Consider the following 23,266-nt stretch of genomic DNA (forward strand, 5'->3'; position numbering starts at 1 on the left):
CAACCACGTTTCATTGAAATAATGACCAAGTTCGATGTGTGTATTGACAAGTTAAATTCACATTACATAACACTAAAATTATTTTATCCAAAGCGACTTACAATAAGTGCATTCACCTTACATTGTCAATGTAAATTTGTCAGGCACTTAATTATCTTTTTTTAACTGTTTACAAAGACACACACAGAGGGTTTACTGAAGATTTGCTGAGGGATTGTTGTGTATGTGCAGACGATTTAAGTGTCTAAGATTCATTATAAAACAAAAAATTCATGGTCAATCTGGCATCCATGAAATAAGTTTTGAAAGCAAATTCACAGATTCATTGACATTTTTATCAACAAGATTGCTTATTCAGATTCATGCTCAACATTAATAAAGAGTCTCATTTAGTTTCATCTCAAGGCTGCTTCACACTTAGAGGATTCATGTTTTTATGCCACGTGAATGCACAAAACCAGAGTTCTGTTTTCTTTTCAAGCAGTAACTAAAATCTTTTTGTTGGTTTTGATCATAATAGAAAAATCAAAAGAACTAGGAAATTTAAAACAACTGATAGATGTGCAATATTTAAATACAACACGGTTTTCTGCACATAAGTGTGTAACAAAAGCATGTACCTGATGTTTTGCAGCTCGTCTCCTGCAGAGGTCCCTAGGAGTCAGTGGCAAACGTGCAAGTATACTGCAGAAAGAGACAGAACAACAGAGAGAGGGAGAATATACGCACACCCCTGCTGCACACAAGCATGACGGCACATGCATATACACTAAAAACCTCACACTCGCTTTCATAAAAACACGTAATGACACACACACACACACACACACACACACACACACACACACACACACACACACACACATAGCATCATATTCTCCCCCATCATTATTGAGGCCCAGTGGTCAGAACAGTGTGGTTTGGGTTTGAGGCAAAGCTCCAACACCCTGGCTGGTTTCATCTGTTCCGTCTCTCTCTCTCTCTCTCTCTCTCTCTCTCTCTCTCTCTCTCTCTCTCTCTCTCTCTCTCTCTCTCTCTCTCTCTCTCTCTCTCTCTCTCTCTCTCTCTCTCTCTCTCTAATCTATTTAACAGAATATTGTAATATCTTTGTTATCTAACAGGGTGGTTCCAGTCATACAGTAGCTGCTATGAGCCCAAATAAACTCAACATATGTCTTATTCCTTTTCAGCAGTTTTGCCTAGTGTTGTATAATAATAATAAGAAGAACTTTATTTATGTACAACTTAGCTCAAAATAATAATGTAAATAATGTAACTAAAGTAAAAGGTAATCAATTCAGTTCAATTATAAGCAACAAATTATCAGACAATAATACATAGAAAATATTATAATATTATATATATCATTTTTTTGTATTATGTTATAGTATGTCTTCTGGCTGTGGGCTCATTTACCTTAAAGCAGCACCCAATTATTTAATATCTTGACTGGCGGATGAAGACTTTTAGATTTAAAGAGTCATCGTGATGATAAATCTAAATAAAAATTAAAAGGTGAAAAACAAACAGCAGCAATGGGCTAATAATAAAATGAAATTATTTCATGGAAGAAAGAAAGACAGAAAGAAGTGTAGCCTGTGTGTCTAATAAAGGTTTTTAAGGGACAAAAAAAGAAAAGGTTGGCCTACGTAAATTCATTCCCCTTATTGATTGGTTCTTAGAAACGTCTGTCACGTTTTCGTTTCCGGTGTGCTCTGTTGCTAAGTTACAGCCCCTATGCGCTCTGTCCATCACGTAAACAGAAGCTAGCCAGATGCTAAGTTTAAATGTGTCGGGATATACAGGGTCTCGAGTGGTTTGTAGTCTTTAAACCCGCTCGTTTGGAGCCATGGCAGCTATAAAGGACGGAGAGTACACGGCCACCATCTACAAACTGGTGAGAATAGTGTCTGAGCTGAGGTTAGCTTCCTAGCTCAGTGCTGAACGAAGTAAACTGTAACCGAGCTGCGCTCAGATATGTGATGTTTAGTGCTTCTTACTTATTTATTTGGCGTCGATATAACATACAAAAAACATCAAGTAGTTTGATAGTCATTTAGATTGTTGTCGTAAATTGGTCAGTTTCTGCATTTGTCAGTCAAGTATGTGTGACGAGAGTTTACTCCGTTACACGTCAAATGAACACGATGTTGTGTGAATGAGATCTGATCCAGCTTAGCTCATAACTTCATTTTAGCTGCATATCAACAGTGATCTGATGTCAGATGTTTACATTTCAGTGTTAACGATTTATAATTGCGGGGAATTCAATGATCTGCCCATTCTCTTATGTCTTTTAGATTAAAGATGGGCATTATTTAGAGGCAATTCACATCCTAAACGGCCAGCTTCAAAAACATACCAAGGTAAGTGTGGGATAATATTTTCCATTTGTAAAATTGACTGTCCTACACAATACAATAAAATTGTGACTGACAAACATCCACAAAACAACTGCAGCACTTATTAGAGCTAATACCTCTGCCAAGGTCCAACAGTTCCCTTTAATTAAATTCCACAAACTTATAGAAATCAGTCTTCTAAATGTGCCTGTTTTTTTAACTCAAGATCCGTAAATGAATCTCTGAGAAATCAATGAAAATGTCAAAAAATGCCCTTAATAGCAAGATACAGAAATGTCCTGGATCCACCCCTTTCTCCAGATCCGTACAACAATTTTATGGGTTCTTCCCTGACCTGTACTGGATCCTTCCACCTTGTTTTGTGGTAATAAAAAACGAACAATGGTGAAAACATAATCTCTTTGGCGGAGGTATATTTTCAACAATAAAAGAGCTGCTCAGTTGCATTGAGTGATACAACTGTGACTGTTTTTGCTTGTACAAGCTTCTTTAATGTGTTTTTTTTTCAGTTTTTCTGGCATCTTCAAGATGAATCAGTAATCTATAAATGATAGTTTAGTTGTAATGCCAATTTCGTGAACATAATACAAAGACATCACGTTGAGCCTCCAGGATATTTGTTGTAACTGTGTATTTTCAGACAAATGCTATATCAAATAATCAAGAAAATAACAGTCAAATCATTAAAAAAGGAATATTAATTGCTTTCTTTGTTCAAACAACTACTTCTTTGTGCTGATTTATATTTAATTTTGAAAGGTTTTAGTGCTATGACAACAGCATACATCCTTGATTCAATACTTTATGAACGCTGGTGTATCTCTCTCTTGCTTTATGTTGTAGTCCAGGGCAGCTCTGTCTCTGCTGGGCTACTGCTACTATCACATCCAGGAATTCATCAACGCTGCCGAGTGCTATGAGCAGCTCATGCAGCTGCACCCAGAGGTAGAGGATTACAAAGTGTACTACGCCCAGTCCCTCTACAAAGCTGGTGCTTATCCTGAGGCTAATAAGGCTTCCTTCGTACTGGACAACACCAGCAGTCACACCAAGGTACAACACACACACTTTTTTTTATTTTTTTGGATAGTTTGAGGAAGTGGAGACATGTCAACTATCTATATATCAAGTCTGTGGTTTGTCTAAGTTGTCTAATCACTGTTCAGGAAGTCAAAATAACAGTCTTCATTCGGAATTCAATTAATTTTGTCAATATGATCAAATCCAATAGATATATTGTACAATGTCCACAGAAGACATGAGGCTTTGTTGTGAGAAGAGGTCATGGACATTAATTATGGATGAGAGCTTGAATCAGAGTCAAAAGTTGTTCCTTCTTATTTTTTCCGCCCCATAGTCGAAACCGGCGCTCGGGGCTCACGTCATGTCCCTGTTTTACCTTCACTTTATCCCTTTATCCTCACTCTGTTTCTCTCTCTATCTTGACCACTCCCTCTCTCTCTGGCACAGATGGTCAAGCTTCAAGCATCCATCAAATATTGTGAGGAGGATTATTCTGCTTCCAAGGTGACGAGCTCGCACACAACATCTGTTAATACATGCATACATACAGTATACACCAATAGAAATGGAGGCAGGTTCATTACTACCTGTAGCCAAACATACACTGATAGAACAACTTAATGCAACTGTTTGTGTGCACAGTCCCTGTTGGAGCAGCTGCCCCAGGACGACCCAGACTGCATCCACAACATAGGCTGTTTGCTTTACCAGGATGGAAAGTATGAGGATGCCTGCAAGAAGATCATGTCTGCTTTGCAAGTTGTGGGATACGTGCCAGGTAGTTTTCCAAATTAAATTTTTATTATGTGCAATGACTGCGGAGGGGATAACACTTTATTTCATTTTAATTTAAACCGTTACTATATCACATATTTAGGAAATTGTTAATCAAGGTTTCTTTGTCCGTCTTGTTGTCCTCTCCCTCAGCGCTGTCCTACAACATCGCTCTCTGTTTCTACAGCCTGAAGAACTATCCTCAGGCCCTCAAATACATAGGAGAGATCATAGAACGAGGCATGAGGGAACATCCAGGTAGGAACACACTTACAGGGGCGCTGCCATTATCTCATTCGTATCACCTTAGATCAACCACATCCCTCTGTTTCAGTCACAGTATTTGATCATCTTATAACAGTCCTGGTTTGTCTGTGCACCAGAGCTGAGCGTCGGGATGACGACTGAAGGCATTGATGTCCACAGCGTGGGAAACACCCTGGTGCTGCAACAGACGGCTCTGATCGAAGCCTTCAACCTCAAAGCCGCCATCGAATATCAGCTGAAGAACTGTAAGAACCTCAGTCAGTGGCACTTAGAAAACAGACAGGTGAAGGGAGAGATGAGTAAGAGGTTTAAAACCCAGAGCTTCGAACCAGGAAGATATTTTTAATAATAATTATAATAATATATGAAATTTGTTGTTGTGTATCTGGCCACACAGTGGTGTTATGATGAAACAAATCAGTCAAGTGGTCTTATTTTCCTGAAAACAGAAACCTGCTCATACAAGCTTATCCAGTGGGATCAGGCGGCTCTGAACATTCATTTTTCTTTTCTTTTTTCTGTGATATAAAAAATAGAACAAGTACCTTTGCACTTAAATAACCAGTCATACAGATCTGGAAAGAAGATAGAAACACAGGGAGCTACATCATGATACATAGATGTTACTTACTACAACTGTTTTCAGGAAAGTGTTTACCTCCATGGAGACAAGCTAACATTTTTGTTGCCCTGCCAAGCTTCACAACAACATTAATCATAACCAGGAAAAAAAAGCCTTCAAAAGCAGAGTTCTCCTCTCCTCAACACCAGCAGCATGTCTACACAGAGATAAGACAGGAAGGTAAAAGTGCCAGAGGCCATCTGAGCCCAGGTTATGATCCATCTGTAAATAATGATGGACGCTATGACAGCTCCCAAAAGCAAAGCCAAAGCGTCTCTATTACCCAATTATTACCCAATTTTTATGATAAAAACTAATTATTCAACCACAACCCTGCATGTAAGTTATTTTTTTTTTTTAAATCACAGTTTTAAACTTATCAGTCTCCATCGTTTTAATTTTTTAACACTATGGAGCAGAGAAAGCAAACAACAAATCAACAAACTGGAAAACAATAAATGTCACACGATGAAGGAGACTCACTGATCAAAACTCAAGGAAACACAAGGACACACACAATGCAAAAACAAAACTTTTGTATGTCTGCAAGAAAGCTCCACAGAGCTGATCGTTGACTTCATAATCATTGTTTATCTCTACTCTATACTGTTTAATGTCTAGTGGTATGTAAAGTTGTGCTTTCTCCTCTGTTTTGTTGTTATGTTGATTGGTGCAGTGAAAAGAGCTCAGGAGTCTCTGACAGACATGCCCCCGAGAGCCGAAGAGGTAACTCTCACCTGTGTGTGTGTGTGCGTGCTTGCATGTGTGTGTGTCTGTATCTGATAAGAGAAACTCACAGATAATAAGAAACATCGGTGTGTAAAGACTTTGGAGGTCATGATGATCGTGGGTCATGGGTCCAGTCTGCCACAGAGTAATGGCTATGTATATTAACTCGGGAGAAGGTGTACAACTAGCGCCCTCTAGTGAAATTAAGTTATGCATTCTTCCTGTGAGTATCAGGATGGAAATATAAGTACCAACAAATAAAATGAATTCATGTTTTCTCTACTAATCTACTCACTTTTCATACATGAAATACAAGTGTTTGCTTCTGTTTTTTCAAAGTATTAGAGTCATCCAAATAAAACCTGCTGCTTTTTCTAATTGTGGATTCATAGAATTTATATTTTTTTACAGAGACTTGAATAATAGTTTATGACATATTATTTATGTGTGTTTGTGTGTGTTTTGTCAGGAGCTGGACCCAGTGACGCTCCACAACCAGGCTCTGGTGAACATGGACACAAAGCCATCAGAGGGTTTTGAGAAGTTGGCCTTTCTGCTGCAGCAGCCCTCCTTCCCCCCCGTCACCTTTGGAAACCTGCTGCTGCTCTACTGCAAACACGAGGTACAGAGCAGGTTTTTTTTGTTATTTTAGTTCAGACTAAACTGAAAAGTTTGACGGCTAAAAGGGTAGGTGTGAAAGACCCTGAGCGGTATCTCAGTTCTGTTTTTTTTACTTTGAAAATCAACTTGTTTATTTTTTCTGTGTGTAATGATGCACACAGACAGTTTCATGTTTTTAACTTTTCTTTCCCTGAATGAAAGTATTTGGCAACTACTTAACCAACAACTCCACATAATTACCTTTACACCAGGTCTGTAATACTGAAAGATGATAGTACAGGTCTTCATGACAGTGAATTATCATGGCTTTCTTCTTCAAACACACAGCCCCCTCTGTACCACAGAGAGCGTCCACACAGGGATTACCAATATTTTTGTTTTAAAGATTCTGACTTGTAGTGTGATTCTTAGGGGAATGAGCTGAAAACCCTCAGAGAGCTGTGGGTCTTAATGTTTCTGCTGGATTCAATCTGTTTCCCTCCCTCAGTACTTTGACCTGGCGGCTGACGTCCTGGCAGAGAACGCCCATCTCACCTACAAGTTCCTGTCCACGGTGAGCGTCAACAAAAATCACCCTAGGTCCTGATCTACACTAATCATTTCTTCATTGCTTTATCAACCCTCTGAACCCCCCCCCCCCCCCCAAAAAAACCTCCTGCGTCATTTATCAGTGTGTTTATTTATTGAAACAACACAATCATGGCTAGAATTAGCGAGACCAGAAAACATGCTGTTTGTGCAGTTCAACTAAGTTAAAATTCTACAAACCATTAAAAGTAAAAGACAAATGTTGACTTTTTATTTGATAATTAGCTTTACAAAACATTTAAAGAGATGGAATCAATATTGATTACATAAATACATACACAAACATGTGTGTATATATAAATATATATATATACATATAAACCTACATGTGTTACCGCCCTCCACGTAATGATCTTTATAAATTTTTACAATCTCTGTTAATTTTCCACTCAACTTTGCACTATACTATTATAACATGCACTGTTGGAATGTTTAAAAGCCAAAGTTTATTTTAGTTTAACAGTTTCCTTGTCAATGGTCTGATTTTGGGGAATTTTATATATATACACTGCCAAATTTTCCTCTCCCTTATAATCATGAAAGTTTCCCAGTGACTGATCCACATGAAAGCTGACACGTTTTTGTCCTTTTTTAGTACATGTACGAGTTTCTTGACGCCTTGTTAACCTGCCAGACAGCACCAGAGGAGGTAACGTAAAGATATTAACAACTATTACATTAAAGCTCTGTTATTCAGAACTTTTAATAATGTTACTGTTTTTACATCAAATCCTGCTCACTGCAGCTTTAACTTAAGATTTCAACTCAGACATTTTGTTTTCAAATCTAAATGTTTTTCATTTAGATTGCTTAGTTGTTTTATTTTTTTTATTCATTCAATAAAATCTGAAATCACCATTTTCACATTTTGTTTCTTTCACAGGCATTTAGGAAGTTTGACGAGATGAACGGCAAACTGACGGAGCAGCTGCGAAAATTGGCCAAGCAGGTTGTTTACTTTCTTCCTCCTCTTTCACTCTGAGCATTTGTAGTACTTTCTTTATATCTTCTTTATTTGTTATGTATTGCACTATACCTATATTTATATTTCAGTGGTATTTATTTAATTTTGAAGTATTACTGATCAAACATATGTCATGTGCTTGACAGCTTTATCTTTCAGTTAATAAGTTTCCGACAACAATAATAAGACTGTTACTGATGATATTGTTTTTGTTTTAATTCTCTAAGGTGCAGGAAGCCCGGCTGGCTCGAGATGAGGAAGCACAGAAGAAAGCTCTGGCCGACTGTGAACTGATGCAGGAAAAGTGAGAGGGATACACTCACACACAAACACACATACACACACTAAACAAAATGCAATGTGTTCATGGAAGTATGGAAAGAAACACCAATGCTCTTAACATATTATTCTCACTGTTAAATCAGCACTGTGCAACTTTTTCAGCTTGATACAAATAGTTTTGATAGCTCACTCACTTGGAATAGGGAGAATGGAGCTGCTTTCATTCCCACTCCTATAACTTAACATCGATTCTTGAGGCTACTTTGGTGAGCGGGTACGATCTCCTGTTGCAATTGAGTAACTGACTGAAGAGACTGAAAAACAAATTGGTAAAAACTGTAAACTTCTATTAGTTTTCCTGGCAGCTTTTGTTTTTCATTCCCTGCATCTTTCTTTGTTTTCTACTGCAACTGTCCACCTGACTTTTTCCCTGCTACGTCATTCCTGTCTGATTGGTGGCGTCTCATCTCAGGTACATAGTGGTCCTGATGGCTCAGGCTAAGATCTACTGGAACCGGGAGAACTTCCAGATGGTGGAGAAGATTTTCCACAAGTCGGTGGAGGTTTGTAATGAGGAAGACACTTGGAAGTTGAACGTGGCCCACGTGCTCTTCATGCAGAACAAGTACAAGGACGCCATCGGCTTCTATGAGCCCATCGTCAAGAAGCACTACGATAATGTGAGTGCTTTCTGAATGTGTGATCACAAAGAAATAAATAAATGTGTGTTGGGAGGCTTAGAAGAGTCGTTCACCTGTCGGCACCACAGACAGTCAGAGGTTGGGCTGAAATGTTGACTGTGTGACTCTCTGTGCAGGTGGAGCAGTGTAACATTCAGGAGTGTCCCTGCAAGTGCAAACCTTCGGTAAAAAACAGAGACCAAACAGCTCTGTTGTGTGTCTTCACATCTGTTTGGATGATTTTCCCCTCTTGCAGTGTTTTGTGTGTTTTGTTTTGTTTTTGTTTGTTTTTTCTTTGCAGTGGTGCTTCTGACATTTCTGGCAACGGCTCCTCTGGCTACTAGACCCTCACTGCTCCTTATTTCTCCTCACCTCCTGAATTATTTAAAATTCTTGAGATGATTCTAGGGTGTATGAGGGTATATTCGTGAGCACAGTCCACTTTGCATCCTAAAAGAGACATATGAATCTTTTAAAGTGTTTCTTTTCTGTGTTGGGTTAAACAGCTCTTTTTATTCCAGCTGCAGTCAGTGGCCGGAGGCATTATGTTTTAGGGTTTTCCATCTTTCTCTCCATCCATATGTCCCATTCTTGTAAATAGGATAGCTCAACAATGCCTTAAAACATTCTCAAACATTGACTTGGACTCAAGGATGAACTGATTAGAATTCAGTGGTCAAAGATCAAGGTCACTGTGACCTCACTAAGAGCCTTTTTTGCCTTGTGAATGCGGTATCTCAGGAACGGCTTGAGGGAATCCTTTCACATTTGGCAAAAACATTCACTTGGACTCAATGATTAATTGATTCGACATTGATAGCCAAAGGTCAATGTTACGGTGGCCTCACAAAGTATTTTAGTTTTTCTTGAACGTTACTTTAACTCAAATTTGGTACAAACATTCACATGGACTCAAAGATTAAAAGATTTAAGTGATTTTGTTGGTCAAAGGTAAAAAAGTTTAAGGTCAAGGACCTCATGTTTTTAAATTGTAATAATGATATATCAGGAATGCCAGAAAGGACTTTCATTACATCTTGCCAGATGTTTCATTACATCTGGCAAGATCCTTCACTTGGACTCAAGAATGACTTAATTAGAGTTTGGTGATCAAAGGTCAGATGTCTAGTTTCCAAAACACTTTTTGGGCCTCTTGATTTGGACTCAAACATAAACTGATTTGATTTTGGTACCTGGAGGTCAAAGGTGACAGTGACCACACGTTTCTCTGAATGTGATATATCAAGACTGCCCATAGGGAATTTCATTACATCGATTTCGGTGGTGATAGGTCAAACAGCAAGGTCACGGTGGCTTCACAAAAGAAGAGTGCCTTGAGGTAATTTCTTCAAATTTTGATTGGTTGTCACTTGATAGTTTGATTTGATTTCACTGGTCAAAGGTACAGGTCATGGTGAACCTATAAGAATCTCGAAAATGGGGGCATACAAGAGACTGTAGATACAACCAAGTGTTTCAGACAGAGGCTGAAAGTGAAAAGTGATGTATTTTCTGAGCATTGGAGCATGTAAACTTATAACCCAGAATATGACTCCCTTATATTCATATTTTAAACAAAATCTTAGAAACCTAGATTTAACCAAGGTTTCGTAAAGGTTCTGGTGCCGACAGGAAATGTTCAGTAAAGTAAATTATAAATGAGTGGTGTGAGCTCCAAAGTTATTGAATACAGTTTAACAGTGTGTGTGTGGGTGCGTGTGCGTGTGCGTGTGTGGGTTTGTGTGTGTGTTTGTGTGTTCGTGCTCCGATGTAGATCCTGAACGTGAGCGCTGTGGTCTTGGCCAACCTGTGTGTGTCCTACATCATGACGAGCCAGAATGAAGAGGTACTGTACAAAGAGGTTAACACAACAATGCTGTCCTTTCCCTGTTAGTGTGTTTCCAACACTGTACCATACAAAGTGGTTCTCTGTAAAGGTTATGTTTACACACAGATGTATAAGTATGTAAGTACAATTTTGCGGGTACTTGTATTTACTTTACCAATTAACATTCTTTGATGAAGTGAACGGTATAAACTAGTTTCTCCTGTTTCCTCATCATGTCGTCCTGGTATGACAGGCTGAGGAGTTGATGAGGAAGATTGAGAAAGAGGAGGAGCAGATTTCCTATGACGACCCTGACAAGAAGGTTTTCCACCTCTGCATCGTAAACCTGGTCATTGGGTGAGTTCCACTAATCATGCTGTAAGTATTGATCATTATGTGTTGGTCAAGGAAAACCTACCATAAAAAATCGTACAGACCTCAGAGAGTGCAACATGCGAGTGATTCCTCTCCCAGGATGGACAGAAGTGCAATATATACCGGGTGTAACAGGGCACATCAACAAAATAACAATATTCACAACATATTTCCAATAATAAAGGTATATGTGAGTAGACATATTGTATATCTAAGCAATCTAGTTGAAATCATAATCCATGATCAGCTGCCATCACGATCCACAATGTGGCCGAGGCAGCCATTATGAATCTGCAAACTTTAAAGTACAAGGACTCAAGGGACATTCAGACCTTCACTTTCTAGCCACTTCTGGTTCTTCAAATTAAACATTTAAGTTAACTCCTCAGTAATGGTGTCAAATTCCTGATCCTGCCTTGTTTTCCGTTTACAGTTAGAGTTTCACCCGTTTGTTTCCTGAACCTTAGTTTATTTTATTTATTTTCAATAAATTCTGCTGCTTTTTTGATTGAATCCACCTCGCTGCTGCACTTGGGACCACCTGCTAAACAAATCCTCACAGACTGAGGTTTCCAAGGTCAAAAGTTAATCTCAAAGCCTAATACTCCAAGTTATTTTTATACTGTGGGTAACAGATTAAATTTAAATCCACTTCATTCCGAAACCTGTTGGAGGTAGATGATTATTAAAAAAATAGGTTTTTGGACTGTGTCGCAGTTTCATACTGAGATTGTGTTTCTCTTTCAGAACGCTGTACTGTGCCAAGGGAAACTACGACTTTGGCATCTCTCGTGTTATCAAGAGCCTGGAGCCGTACAATAAGAAGGTCAGCCTTTTTATGAGTTGTACATTTCAGGTCGGTTCATTGCAAGTTAAGTTGTTTGGGTTTTATTTTTCAAAGGCAGTGGTGCTGTATTTTTCACAGATATTAAATTCAACTTTAAGGAATCAGTTTAGAGTCACAATTGAAAGACAAATATGACTCGGTGTCAGTTACCATCTGCAGGAACTCTCTTGCTGCGTTCTCCTCTGAGGTTCAGAGGCTCCTTTGATCTGGTCCAGTCTCAACAGCAGACTGTGGCTGCAGCTGAGTCCACTGAAGGGGCAGCTGAGAACACAAGCCGTCATCCTGCGTGTCTCCCTCTCCTCACAATAATTCCCACAACAGAGTCACACTCACAGTGCAAGCAGAGAGCAGCTCTGGAATGAAAGCCTGGCGTGAAAAAAATAAGTCAGGCCAACTCTTCCCAACCTGGCCATTGTGTCTGAATTCTGGTTTTCTTTCAAATGCACTGCTTTGAGGCTTAGAAAGACAAAGAGCGTTTGATGAGTTGAAGAGTTGTTTTATCATAATTTAAACTATGACAAAGCTATGTGAGTTTAAAGTAAGTGTTTATGTTTGTTTGTGTGTAGCTCGGGACGGACACATGGTTCTATGCCAAGCGTTGTTTCCTGTCTCTGCTGGAGAACATGTCCAAACACATGGTCATGCTGAGGGACGCTGTTGTAGAGGAGTGTATTCAATTCCTGGAGCACTGCGAGGGTGAGCAGCATGCACAAACACACACACGCACACATGCACACACACACACACACACACACACACACGTGCAAGCCATACACACACAAACAGAAACGACAGGCTACATTTCTTAACAAAAGAGTCCATTTTGTCCACGAGTCCTGAATAACTTTTTGGAATTGTGTAAAACAAATGTAGATCTCAGAGACCTCACTTGTGTTTCTACATCTTGTGTGTGAATGGACAGATGATGCATCTTGTGATTATCTGATTTGGAACAATGATGAACTCAGTGGCCCCTTATGGGTATAACTGTTTGTAGTGAACTTAACTGAAGAGACAGAAGTGAAATTGTTAATGTAATATATAAGACTAAAAAAGGGTTAATATGATATCTAGACACTTTAAATCAGAGACTGTAATTAAAAGGAACGATTTGACTGCTCCCGAAAAGTCAGGCCAAAGTGTCTCAATTGCCCCCTGGTGGCTGGCTGCAGTATAGGTCATAAACCCTGCCTCCTCCATGTTAGCAGATGGGATATGGATCACATAATTTTCATCTCAAAGATGGTTTCTGTCATTTTAGGTAGTCCTTATCACACTCAGACTAGGGCTCCAGATAACGTCATCAATGCAAGAGGGTGGTGCCGTATACGCTTTATTTAGCTTCATTTCTGAAGAACAGGAGGACATGGAGAGACATCATCCATCTTTATTAACAGACTATGATCACAACGCAGATTATTTGGCCCATTCATGAACCCTCGGAAGTGGAACCCTTTCGATTTTAATGATCCTATGATCACCCTCTGCCGATACCACTAAGCTTGTATGGATCAGTCCGTCCAGCTCATTCATACCGTGGTTTTATGAACACTGACGCATCTAGGAAGCAGTACTGAGTCTTTAGACGTTGGTCATGTTCAGTTTGAACTGATATTTCTCGCTTTTGGCTTGTACTCTCGTCTCTAGTCTACGGGAAGGAAGTGCCGGCTATCATCGAGCAGCCTCTGGAGGAGATTCACATTCACATCGGCAAGAACACTGTCACCTACGAGGCTCGACTGCTCAAGGCGCTGTTCTATGATGTTATTGGCTGGAACAAGTGACATCATCACACGGTGTCAGCCAGAGATGGTATTTTGTCAATAAAGTCGACTCAAGGATAATTGACCTGAAGCCAGAGACAATCAACACTATACACCTCAGGGAAGCTTCTATAATGAAGTGAGGGGGTGAGTTGAAGCAGAAGAATTAAGAGAACAGACGTCAGGAGGTCTGGTTCAGTGATCTCAGCTCTTACAGTAATAGTCAGTAATACTCGCTGTGCAGAGTATGATGAGCTTCTTTTATTAGCAGTGTTTATTCTACTCAACATTAAATACATAAACACTTTGTTTAAAGTTCACCTTCATACATTCATGATTCATGCGTATATCCTCTTTGGTGAGCGTGTTTTCTATACTATACATAACATTATTGTTAATAACAAAAATGTAATTTAAGGACAATAAAGATTGTTATGTTTGAAAGAATAATCAGTGCCCTGCTATTTTTTCCTGTGAAATAATGAATGTGTTTATTCACAGCTGTAGTATATATAATAAACAGGGATGTTCCGTTGAGCCTTTAAATATTGTTAACTGACTGTTTATTTTTCATAAGAATTGTTACAGGAAAGTCAGAATCACCATTTTGTCTGTAAAAGGCCTCAGTATTCCAGTCCAATGGGCAAACAGCATCCGAGACCCCCTGATCCCATAATCTGTGACCCTCTGACACCCTGATCCCTGACTCCCTGATCACTGACTCATATATTCAAAGTTGGAAACTTTCCATGGGAATTAACAGAAATAAACTGGAAATTTTGGGGTAATTTATACTTACTGTTTTTACCTTGTCATATACAGACATAAATATAAACATTTTGTTTTGTCGTAAGGAGACATGCATGCAACGATTTGAATACAAAATATTTTTAAATGACTTAATCTATTTGTGAGTAGAACTTTAATGGATTCTTTCATTGAACAACAAAAAACATGAATGTTCAATAAAATAATTGTATTCCCTATGACACCCTATGTATGTGTGGACATACATACATCCTACTCTCACTGCTGTAAAAAGTTAGCCTACTGTATACAACTAAACTTGGTATTAAAATGAACATGGTGTAACTTCAGTGTTACAAGTAATCAATATGCTAGGTAATGACAAAGACGTTCAAAAAGAAGAGAAAGTCATAGGTTTACATTTCTGGCAGACAATGTTCCCAACTAGCTGCATCTAGGGTCCAGCTGAGCTTGCCTAGTGTTGTTTTCCACTCCATTTAAGTTCTCTGTTATAGGCTAACTTTTGCAAAAAAGTGTCAAAATTTTCAAAATTCCAGAGCATTACTTCACATGGAAAAACATGATGACCACGTGAGCACCTGCTTAATCACCACTTTCCTCAGGCATCATTTTTTACATTAATTACATTCTTAGCTGAAGGAAGGAATGAGCATATGGCTAATTAAACTTCTTGTTCATTATAAGCATATAATACAACATGGAAAAAATTATAAAAACGAAAATCTCTTCCATTTTGTGCCAAACAGCCACATACCAGCATCTTAAGTATTTGCCATCTATTTTCATGAAGCAAAATATTGTGTTGGGAGTCTCTACCTGATGATCTACAACATTCTGTTCACCTGAATGCACAACCCCGGCTGTGGCAGCAGGGTGAGGCTGGGTGCGCGTTCAGGAGAGCGGCCTCTTCGTTATGTCCTGTTCAGTCAGGTGATAGTTCAGGTACCCTCCCAGAGCGCCAACAGCCACAGCTGTCATGTGACTGGAGCAGCCATCTGAGACAAGAGAGGAGAGAGATTGGAATGAATGAATTATCAAAAATAGTCAAATGCAGTCAAATGCATTTAACAGTTGTTAAATGCTCCAGCGTGTCGACAATCAAGTCAACATGGAGCAGATGTTTCCAACTTCTTGTGGAGTCCATGACTCGAAGCACTGAGGCTGTTTTATAAGCAGAGGAACTACCCTGTGTAAGTGTGGTGTTCCTAATAAAGTGCTCGCTGAGTGCATGCTAGTGTAGTTTGGAACAGACCTAGATAACAGGCCCCCTCTGAGCAAGAGTTTGTACTTTAAAGTGTTAAGATGGACGACGCATCTCCAATTGCTTCCACTACCAGAAACGATCAAATCCATTTTATGAATCCACCTGATGGATCTGCATATACTAACTTAAAGGTGGTGGTAGCAGAATATCTATCTTTATCTTTAGCCTCTAAGGATCCTGAATCGTCTCAGAAACCTGGGTTGTAATCATAAAGTGTGAATGATGGACGTGTCTCCACTTCCTCACATTTTACTAAAATTAAGCTAAAATATTGCGGGTACAGGTGCCACTATCTTGCACTTTTGACATTATTTGGATTCAGTCTATGTAGTTAGTTATAATGGAGTGGTGCTGCGGTATCCAGGTCCCACCAATACATGTACTTGACCAGTCACAGGTAACCAAACCTTCAACTCTAATGTGAGATGCATGTGTTTTTAGATCAATCAGTCTCTCAAAGAACATTACACAAACACAAACTGACCTGGAAGTATCTTCTCCCTCCTCTTCACTCTCCTGTGCGGCTGCATCTGTTCCAGCAGCTCGTCTCCAATGATCTGAGACATGATGCTCTCTGAGGAAACAGAGCACAGCAGAGAAAATCAACTATCTTGCATAAAGCATCTAAAATAAATGCTTAATTTGGTTCAGGTTGTTGACACCTTGCAAATAAAAAGTAAGTTTACGTTTACCATCACCTTTAAAGATCCAGTATTAAAAGTAAGTTAACTATTGGTAGATCTAAGCTTGGAATTATTTATGTATAAATACATGTGACACAAACTATATACCAACTAAAGACACAGATCAGGCAGAATAGACTCAGAACCACTGAGCTAATATTGATGGCTGTACCTTACGGTAAACCAGACTGCAAACTGAAGAAAATGGATTTAATGCTAAAAATACTATGTGAGCACTGAGCTGCTGAATCAAGATGAAAGGTTGTTCTGACTGATCTGGTTAGTGTGTATTGAAATCAGTAGTTGAAAACGAAATCAAAGAATTGAGTTGGACAGGGACAGAAATATTGTCTGAGTTATTTTTGCTTCTTCACCTGAACTGAACTCTGAGTGATCTCTTACAAGGAGGGTAGAGTGGCGTCATTATGGCTGCTGATGAAATAAGCATCTTATACCGTGAAAGCATATAAATGAAACAATTGCAATTACTTAAACAAATGAAATTAACAGAAAAGAAAATGTTGTAATTAATTAATAAAATGTATGAAAATACAAATCTAAACAAAATAGCATTTCCTGCTGAAATTGCAGTGTGTGCACTGAGTTGTTGACTCCATAAAAAAATGTCTGGAGTCTTAGTTCTGACTGATTTGGTTCTGAATACTCAAACTGATCAGAACAGATCAAAATACAGTGGCAGTATCACCGCCTGATTGATCGAATTCTTGTATTATTAGTAAGACAATTTAAGATAAAAAACAATAAAATGTGATGAAGTCATCAAAAGCAGTGTTAAAGAATCAGAGATACGCAGCAGTGCGCATCACTGCAGGGAGTGTTAGGTTCAGCCTCTGCAATTTGTCCAAGCAATGAGTCCAAGTAAACAGGTGTGCCAATTTGAAAGAAATTCACTTGAAGTGACCTTGAGATATTACTAAGCAATAGATCTCTTTTGAGAGTCCAATTGAATATTAATGCCAAATTTGAAGACGTTCCCTCAAGGCATTCCGGAGATATCACGTTCACAAGGCAAATAATGTGCTTTGTAAGGTCACAGTGACCTTGGTCTTTGACCTTGGGCCACTAAAATCCAGTCAGTTCATAAATGCAAATTAATGGAACAGATGTGTGGACGGACAACCCGAAAAACATAATGGCTACGGCCACTGACTGTTGCTGGTGCAGAGGCAAAACAACAGAGATAAACATTGATTTAACAAAACTGACAACATTAACAGAAGATATTTGACTTCTATTTTGATAACTCCACTTGCTGGAAATTATGAGATGACCATGATTTAGATTCAGTAACACTTAAATGTATTTTAAACTGGTTTTGATTATAATCATTCTGTTCAAACACTCACTGTCTCTCCCAAAGCAGCCCACTTCCTCGTCCTGCAGCCTGAGGATGTGCTGCAGCCAATCAGCTTTGTAGAAGTCAGAGAAACCAGCCAATCCACATATCAGGACTGTCGACAGAGACAGATGGACTCAAGCTCAGAAACCAACAAATACATTTTTCAAAACTGTTTCTTCTGAATCCCCCATTATAATTCAACAATTTCATAGCTTCAGATTGATCCTTAAAAGGTTTTTTTGTCCTCAAAACAACAAAATTCTGCCAATGTGTGAGACAGATACATTTGACAACAGTGCAGATTCCTGTGTATCAAGAATTTCCTGACATGAGCTTCAGTATCTCAGAGAAGCGTCTCGTAGTTCATAAAAAATTCTTTAGTCTGCTCCCTACATCACAATGTAAAACCCAAACTAACCAGATCGACCCTAAACATTTTAACAAAGACATAAATTAAATGGTATAAAACTTTTTCTGGATGATAGTGATTTAAATAGCTTGAGCGTCTCACTCACTGTTTTCAATGAAGATGTCGACTGTCTGTTCGGTAAGACCATCTTTGATGATGTCCAGGTTGGTCTTCATCATGTTGGAGCAGAAGATCCTCCGGTAGTTTCTCTCAGTCATGTTGGCTCTAGTCGGTCGTGTGTCCCCTTTCAGCAGGTTAGTGCAGCCTCTCTGTGAGGGGAAACACACAGGTCAGACTCTAACCTGGATCCCCACATTAAGTCTGTAGAGTCGAGGTCATAATCACAGCAACCATTCGGCTCATTTATTGGCTTTATCTATATAAGTTGCTATTCAGTCAGTTCAACCCTTTGCTGATCAGAGCATGATTTTTCTGACCAGGTTCTGTGAAATTGACTTGGTATATTGCACACCAAATATACCAAAATCTAAAAGCTAATTGCATTGAAAAGTAAAGAAATGCTCCTTTTTTCAGCTTGTTTGTTTTATTCTGAATTATAGAACAAATCAGAGGATATTCTATATTTTTTCAAAACAAATGTGTGTTGGTCCGTCTCAGCACTAAATCCATTGGCTGCCATTGAAATTGTTTATCTTTAAAAACACCGGAAATATGTATAGTGCCATTTTAAAAAACTCTAATTTGTTCAAACAGCCGCTCACTGAAGTTATTACCATATGTAACAGGGGTGCCCATATGATCGAAATTAAAAGCCCCATGAACTGAATAATTTAATCAGTCTGAACATTATTTCTTAGGTATGTTCCAAAAAATTGCATCACAAGACGTGAAATGCATTTTCCCCATAGAGCCTAGAGTGCAGCATATTTATTATTTATTTATCATTATTTATTCTCTGTTTTGGTACTTTAATCAAGACAGTCAGAACAGCGTGGGTCTGGGTTCTGTTGTAATGAAATAAAGGTAGGGCATGATAGCGTGGTTAAACTTTTATTTACTAACCTTGGCCTGTTTTATAAGACTGTCTTCATGCATGATCTCGACTGTCCCTATTTCTTCCCACATTAAGATTTATTTAGAATATTTGGCCTTTTGTTTCAAATTAGTTTTTTCTCTTAATAATTTGTTGATAATGAGTCCTTGTTTCTTTCTTTTCTTTTTTTGGTACTCAGTTTAAGGGGCAATGTACAATATTGTTTTGGGTACTGTGAAATCTTGGTATAATAACTTCAATATTTGTGAGTTTTTGGCTCCATAAATTAGAGACCTCCTCTGTTTGTTCATGACATAATATAATATGCAGTGATTATCCACTTGTGCAAATGCACCTGAGTTGTTTGTAAGGGACTATTTTCAGCAGTGAATGAATCCCTATTTGGAGGGGAAAACAGCAGGGTGTGTGAGATTGAAAAAAATAACCATGCTTTCCTAAATGATTTAAGTGATTTAATAGTTTGTGATGATGTGCTTCTCACCATTTTTCCAATCATGAAGTAGAGCAGCTGGTGGGACAAGGAGTAATGCGGACAACCAAACTGAGTCATGGTGTCCCGACAGGGCTTGGTCACGATACAAGGCGTCCCGTTCATCTTCCTGCTCAGAGAGATAAACGTGACTTAGACAGGTGAGTTTCCTCACAACACTATAGCATTTGTAACTATTCATCCATCCACTTATTCTAGAAATTGGCCCTTTGGTCTGTCTGTATGTGGAACACATAACTCGAGAACTGTTCATCTGCTTGGCTTCACCATGGAAGTGTAGTGCTGAATTTACTTATATTTGCTTAGTATGCAGACTGAGTTAAACGTGTCTTCTTCTACGTCCTCAAATAAACTACAGCATCGGTTGGTAACTGGTGGCCCCCAGGCCAAAATCCCCGCCAGATCATTTTGATAATGTGATTAATTTTTAGATCACCAGATCGGACTGAGACACAAACATTCACGGTTGCGGTTGTTGCGAGTGCTGATGTCCGTCATGGCAAAAACATTCATAGAATCACTCCCTCTCTTGCAGATTGTCAGAAGAGTCGGATAAGTCGGTTGTTTATTAGACCTCTGAAATAGCCGACATTCAATCATGAAAGAATAGCACCAGTTAGATCAATCATTAAAATGTATATATAAGCCACATACGTGAACAGTAATCAAGCAAATTCAGTTCCATTTTATGAAATTTACCGACTATACAATTGTTCCAAAAACAAAATCTGGTCTGATCATGGACACACAACAGCTTTGTTTGAGATAAACCAGGTAGGATGAATGCTAAGTTTTCAAACTTCACTCTGCACCCTAGACTGTTTTTAAAAACCTTGTCAACGTTCAACATAACACAATAATAAAGTGACAGATATGGTAGAACTGTTTGAGGAGGACGGGGAATAATTCTGTAGAAGCTGGAGTATCACCACAGGACAAACAAACAGCCCATTACAAACAGACGGGTTAAGAACAGGCACAGCACTAGTTTATTTAATAAACTTAAGCTATAGTGTGTTGTTGTTCTCTCTGTTTGGAGTGTGTTCATACCATGTTCCCAGCAGCAGGGTCAGACATTTGTCACTGAGCTGCTCATCATAACACTCAGTGGTCATGGTGGAGGGATATACAAGGCTGGGGTCAGTGGAGCTCCACTCCTGAGGAATCAAGTAAAAGCTCCACGACAGCAAGGGCTCGAACTCTGCAACACATACACAAGTAATCAAACCACTGACCTTCTGGTTAGAGGACGACCGCTCTAACGCCTGAGTACTATGTCCCCAAAGTCCTATCTTCCCACAGTCCTGTGCCCCATAGTCACATGTTTCTACAATCCTACCAAAGTCCTATGTTCCCAGATACCTTGTTTTTCCCGTCCTATGTTCCCAATGTCCAATGTTCCCATGGTCCTATTGCCTATTCTTATTTTCCCAGTCTTATGTTCCTGAAGTCCTATATTTTCCCAGTAACAGCACGGAGCCCATATAACAAATACGAGTGCAAATTAAAAGAAATTAATTTATTCAAACAAATGCACACTGTCATATAAATAACTTTCCACTTTGAGGTATCAAGAAATTTGAGTAGATTTACTCCAAACATAGGTTTACGGGGAAGTTTCTTCCATGGCAGCTGACATCATACCACAAGGACGTCTGGGAGATAAAGTCTTTCTGCAGCTGTGAAGGTCTCACCTCTGTAGTACTTGGGGTCATTCTGCTGCAGGGCAGCCACAGCCTTTTCAAAGGTTTGGTCCAGACGTTTGACCAGTGCTACGGTGGAGGTTCTCTGAGCCCAGCTGACCTGGTCAGTGTGAGGCCATGTCCGAACAGCTTCCTTCAGCTCGGCTGAGAAACAAAACAGACGAGAATAATCAGGAGAGTTACAAATCTTTTGTGCTTTGGTCTCTTTGTCTCTTGTTTCATGGGAAATTATGTTTCTGACATTTAATAGACAAACAATTGACTGATCAAAACATAATCAGCAGATTACATTGGTAAAGAAAATAATTGTTAGTTGCAGACAATATTTGTGTGTTTGGTTGGTTTGGTGAGTTTTTCTAATGGCGTATTACAAATTATTAAGTGCTAGAAAACTATCTGGAGGAGGTTTTCCCTAAACATGAATATCCAAATTTAGTTAATAATGGCCAATAGCTGATCTATATAGGCAATCATATAGAACTTGAATTAAGAAAATGTAAGATAACATGAAAATTTATTCTGTATTGTTTATTCTGTAAAAAGTTTGCATATCGCCTATATTGATACTGGTATGTCTGGGAAAGGCTCATATCATCTACTTTAACCTCTACTCTACTTATACTATTATACTTTCACTGAAAAACAATGCATATTTTCAGATATTATTATTGGAGAGAAATAATTCAACAAGCCCTGTGGGGTGTGACCTCTTCCATTCAAATTAGTATGGACTGTTCTGTCATTTAATCGTCATGCAAAGGTTGTAGCTTGATTACATAATGAATTTGTTTTAATTTTTAGTTCCTTTAGTAACTAAGAGACGTGCAATAAGATTTCAGGCCGTCCAGTCTCTCATGAGTAGTTCATTCCCACCGTGGCCTGTGGAGGACTAATGATCTGAAAGACTGAAATCACTGTGCCACTTTAACTGAACCCACTCGAGACAGACACGCAGCAAGCTGCAGATGTTTCTATAAGAACAAGGTCAGTCTCTCAGAGATGAGTCGTCCCACAGCTGCAGTGTGAACCTACCCTGCAGCATGAGGAACCCGACCACTCCGTCCAGGTTGATGTGCTCATGCTGCTGCTCCAGGAAGGATGCTCCTCTGGAGAGGCTGCCCAGGACGTCATCGATCACCTCCGAGCGCGACCCGCACACTGCGGCGAACAGAAGCAGCACCGCGGCCGCCTGGAGCCTCGCTGTCCGCATGATGTCTCCTTTCACCCGGATAATTCCAGTCTGAGGCTCCGGGACAGACCCAGAGAGATAGAGAGGACGAGCTGGGGGAGGAACCATGACGTCAGAGGGGCTGCTATTACCAAATCAAAATTAAAGATGATTTAAAAAAAAAAACCTCTATATTTATTTCTGTTACTGTTCACTACATTTTTACTTTATATCCTGGATGATATCGGGAAACATTGTATTTATTACTTTTACCAGACCTGAAGTGTCTTTTCTTACATGTTTCACACCCAGTTTCCTCCTTAAACCTCACTGATGCTTCTATTTAAATAACTGCTGGAGCTAACGTTATCTTTATTTATTTTACAAAAGTCTCTCAACTAATTTACATCAATTCTTATAATGTCATACCGACTCAAAGTTTTTAACCTGCACTTATTGTAAGTTGCTTTGGATAAAAGTGTCAACTAAATTATATCTTATAATGTAATGTAACCTAAAAAAATGCCTTAAACACATCTCAATCATACCAAGGCTATAGCCACTCACAGGTGTAACACTGGGGTTTAAAATAGATTGAATAAGCTATGTTAGCTAGTTAACTTTGTGATATATATTTATGTTTTAGGAGATATATATATATATATTCCCGATATGCACTT

General features: G+C 39.0%; 2 protein-coding genes across 2 annotated transcripts; one reads left to right on the forward strand and one right to left on the reverse strand.

Annotated features, from left to right (window-relative positions):
* Positions 1-1,766: 1,766 nt before the first annotated feature.
* ift70 (intraflagellar transport 70) lies at positions 1,767-14,234 on the forward strand. Its single transcript, XM_061089955.1, has 19 exons — positions 1,767-1,897; positions 2,301-2,366; positions 3,207-3,416; positions 3,834-3,890; positions 4,029-4,164; positions 4,314-4,418; positions 4,544-4,672; positions 5,726-5,775; positions 6,248-6,400; positions 6,887-6,952; positions 7,583-7,636; positions 7,871-7,936; positions 8,179-8,255; positions 8,706-8,913; positions 10,688-10,759; positions 10,995-11,098; positions 11,864-11,942; positions 12,530-12,659; positions 13,611-14,234. Exons 1-19 carry the CDS (start codon positions 1,850-1,852, stop codon positions 13,745-13,747), a joined length of 1,947 nt encoding a protein of 648 aa, XP_060945938.1. The 5' UTR covers positions 1,767-1,849; the 3' UTR covers positions 13,748-14,234.
* A 395-nt stretch (positions 14,235-14,629) lies between these two features.
* On the reverse strand, positions 14,630-22,667 carry c17h16orf89 (chromosome 17 C16orf89 homolog). Its single transcript, XM_061089956.1, has 8 exons — positions 22,451-22,667; positions 21,410-21,562; positions 20,766-20,916; positions 19,707-19,824; positions 18,317-18,479; positions 17,809-17,913; positions 16,243-16,332; positions 14,630-15,489 (listed from the first exon to the last, which is right to left on the reverse strand). The coding sequence occupies exons 1-8, from the start codon at positions 22,626-22,628 to the stop codon at positions 15,386-15,388; spliced, it is 1,062 nt and encodes a 353-aa protein (XP_060945939.1). The 5' UTR covers positions 22,629-22,667; the 3' UTR covers positions 14,630-15,385.
* Positions 22,668-23,266: the final 599 nt, after the last annotated feature.

The sequence above is a fragment of the Limanda limanda genome, chromosome 17 (genome assembly GCF_963576545.1).
Source record: "Limanda limanda chromosome 17, fLimLim1.1, whole genome shotgun sequence".
Classification (NCBI taxonomy): domain Eukaryota; kingdom Metazoa; phylum Chordata; class Actinopteri; order Pleuronectiformes; family Pleuronectidae; genus Limanda; species Limanda limanda.

Bases quoted from the DNA above. Each gene is read 5' to 3' on its own strand.
- c17h16orf89 (XM_061089956.1), bottom strand. From the start codon at position 22,628: ATGCGGACAGCGAGGCTCCAGGCGGCCGCGGTGCTGCTTCTGTTCGCC. The intron at 21,563-22,450 runs GTAGGTTCACAC...TTTGTTTCTCAG, and splicing joins CGGGTTCCTCATGCTGCAGG to CCGAGCTGAAGGAAGCTGTT. The intron at 18,480-19,706 runs GTGAGAAGCACA...TTCCCCTCACAG, and splicing joins ACTTCATGATTGGAAAAATG to AGAGGCTGCACTAACCTGCT.
- ift70 (XM_061089955.1), top strand. From the start codon at position 1,850: ATGGCAGCTATAAAGGACGGAGAGTACACGGCCACCATCTACAAACTG. The intron at 2,367-3,206 runs GTAAGTGTGGGA...TTTATGTTGTAG, and splicing joins AGCTTCAAAAACATACCAAG to TCCAGGGCAGCTCTGTCTCT. The intron at 6,401-6,886 runs GTACAGAGCAGG...TCCCTCCCTCAG, and splicing joins TGCTCTACTGCAAACACGAG to TACTTTGACCTGGCGGCTGA.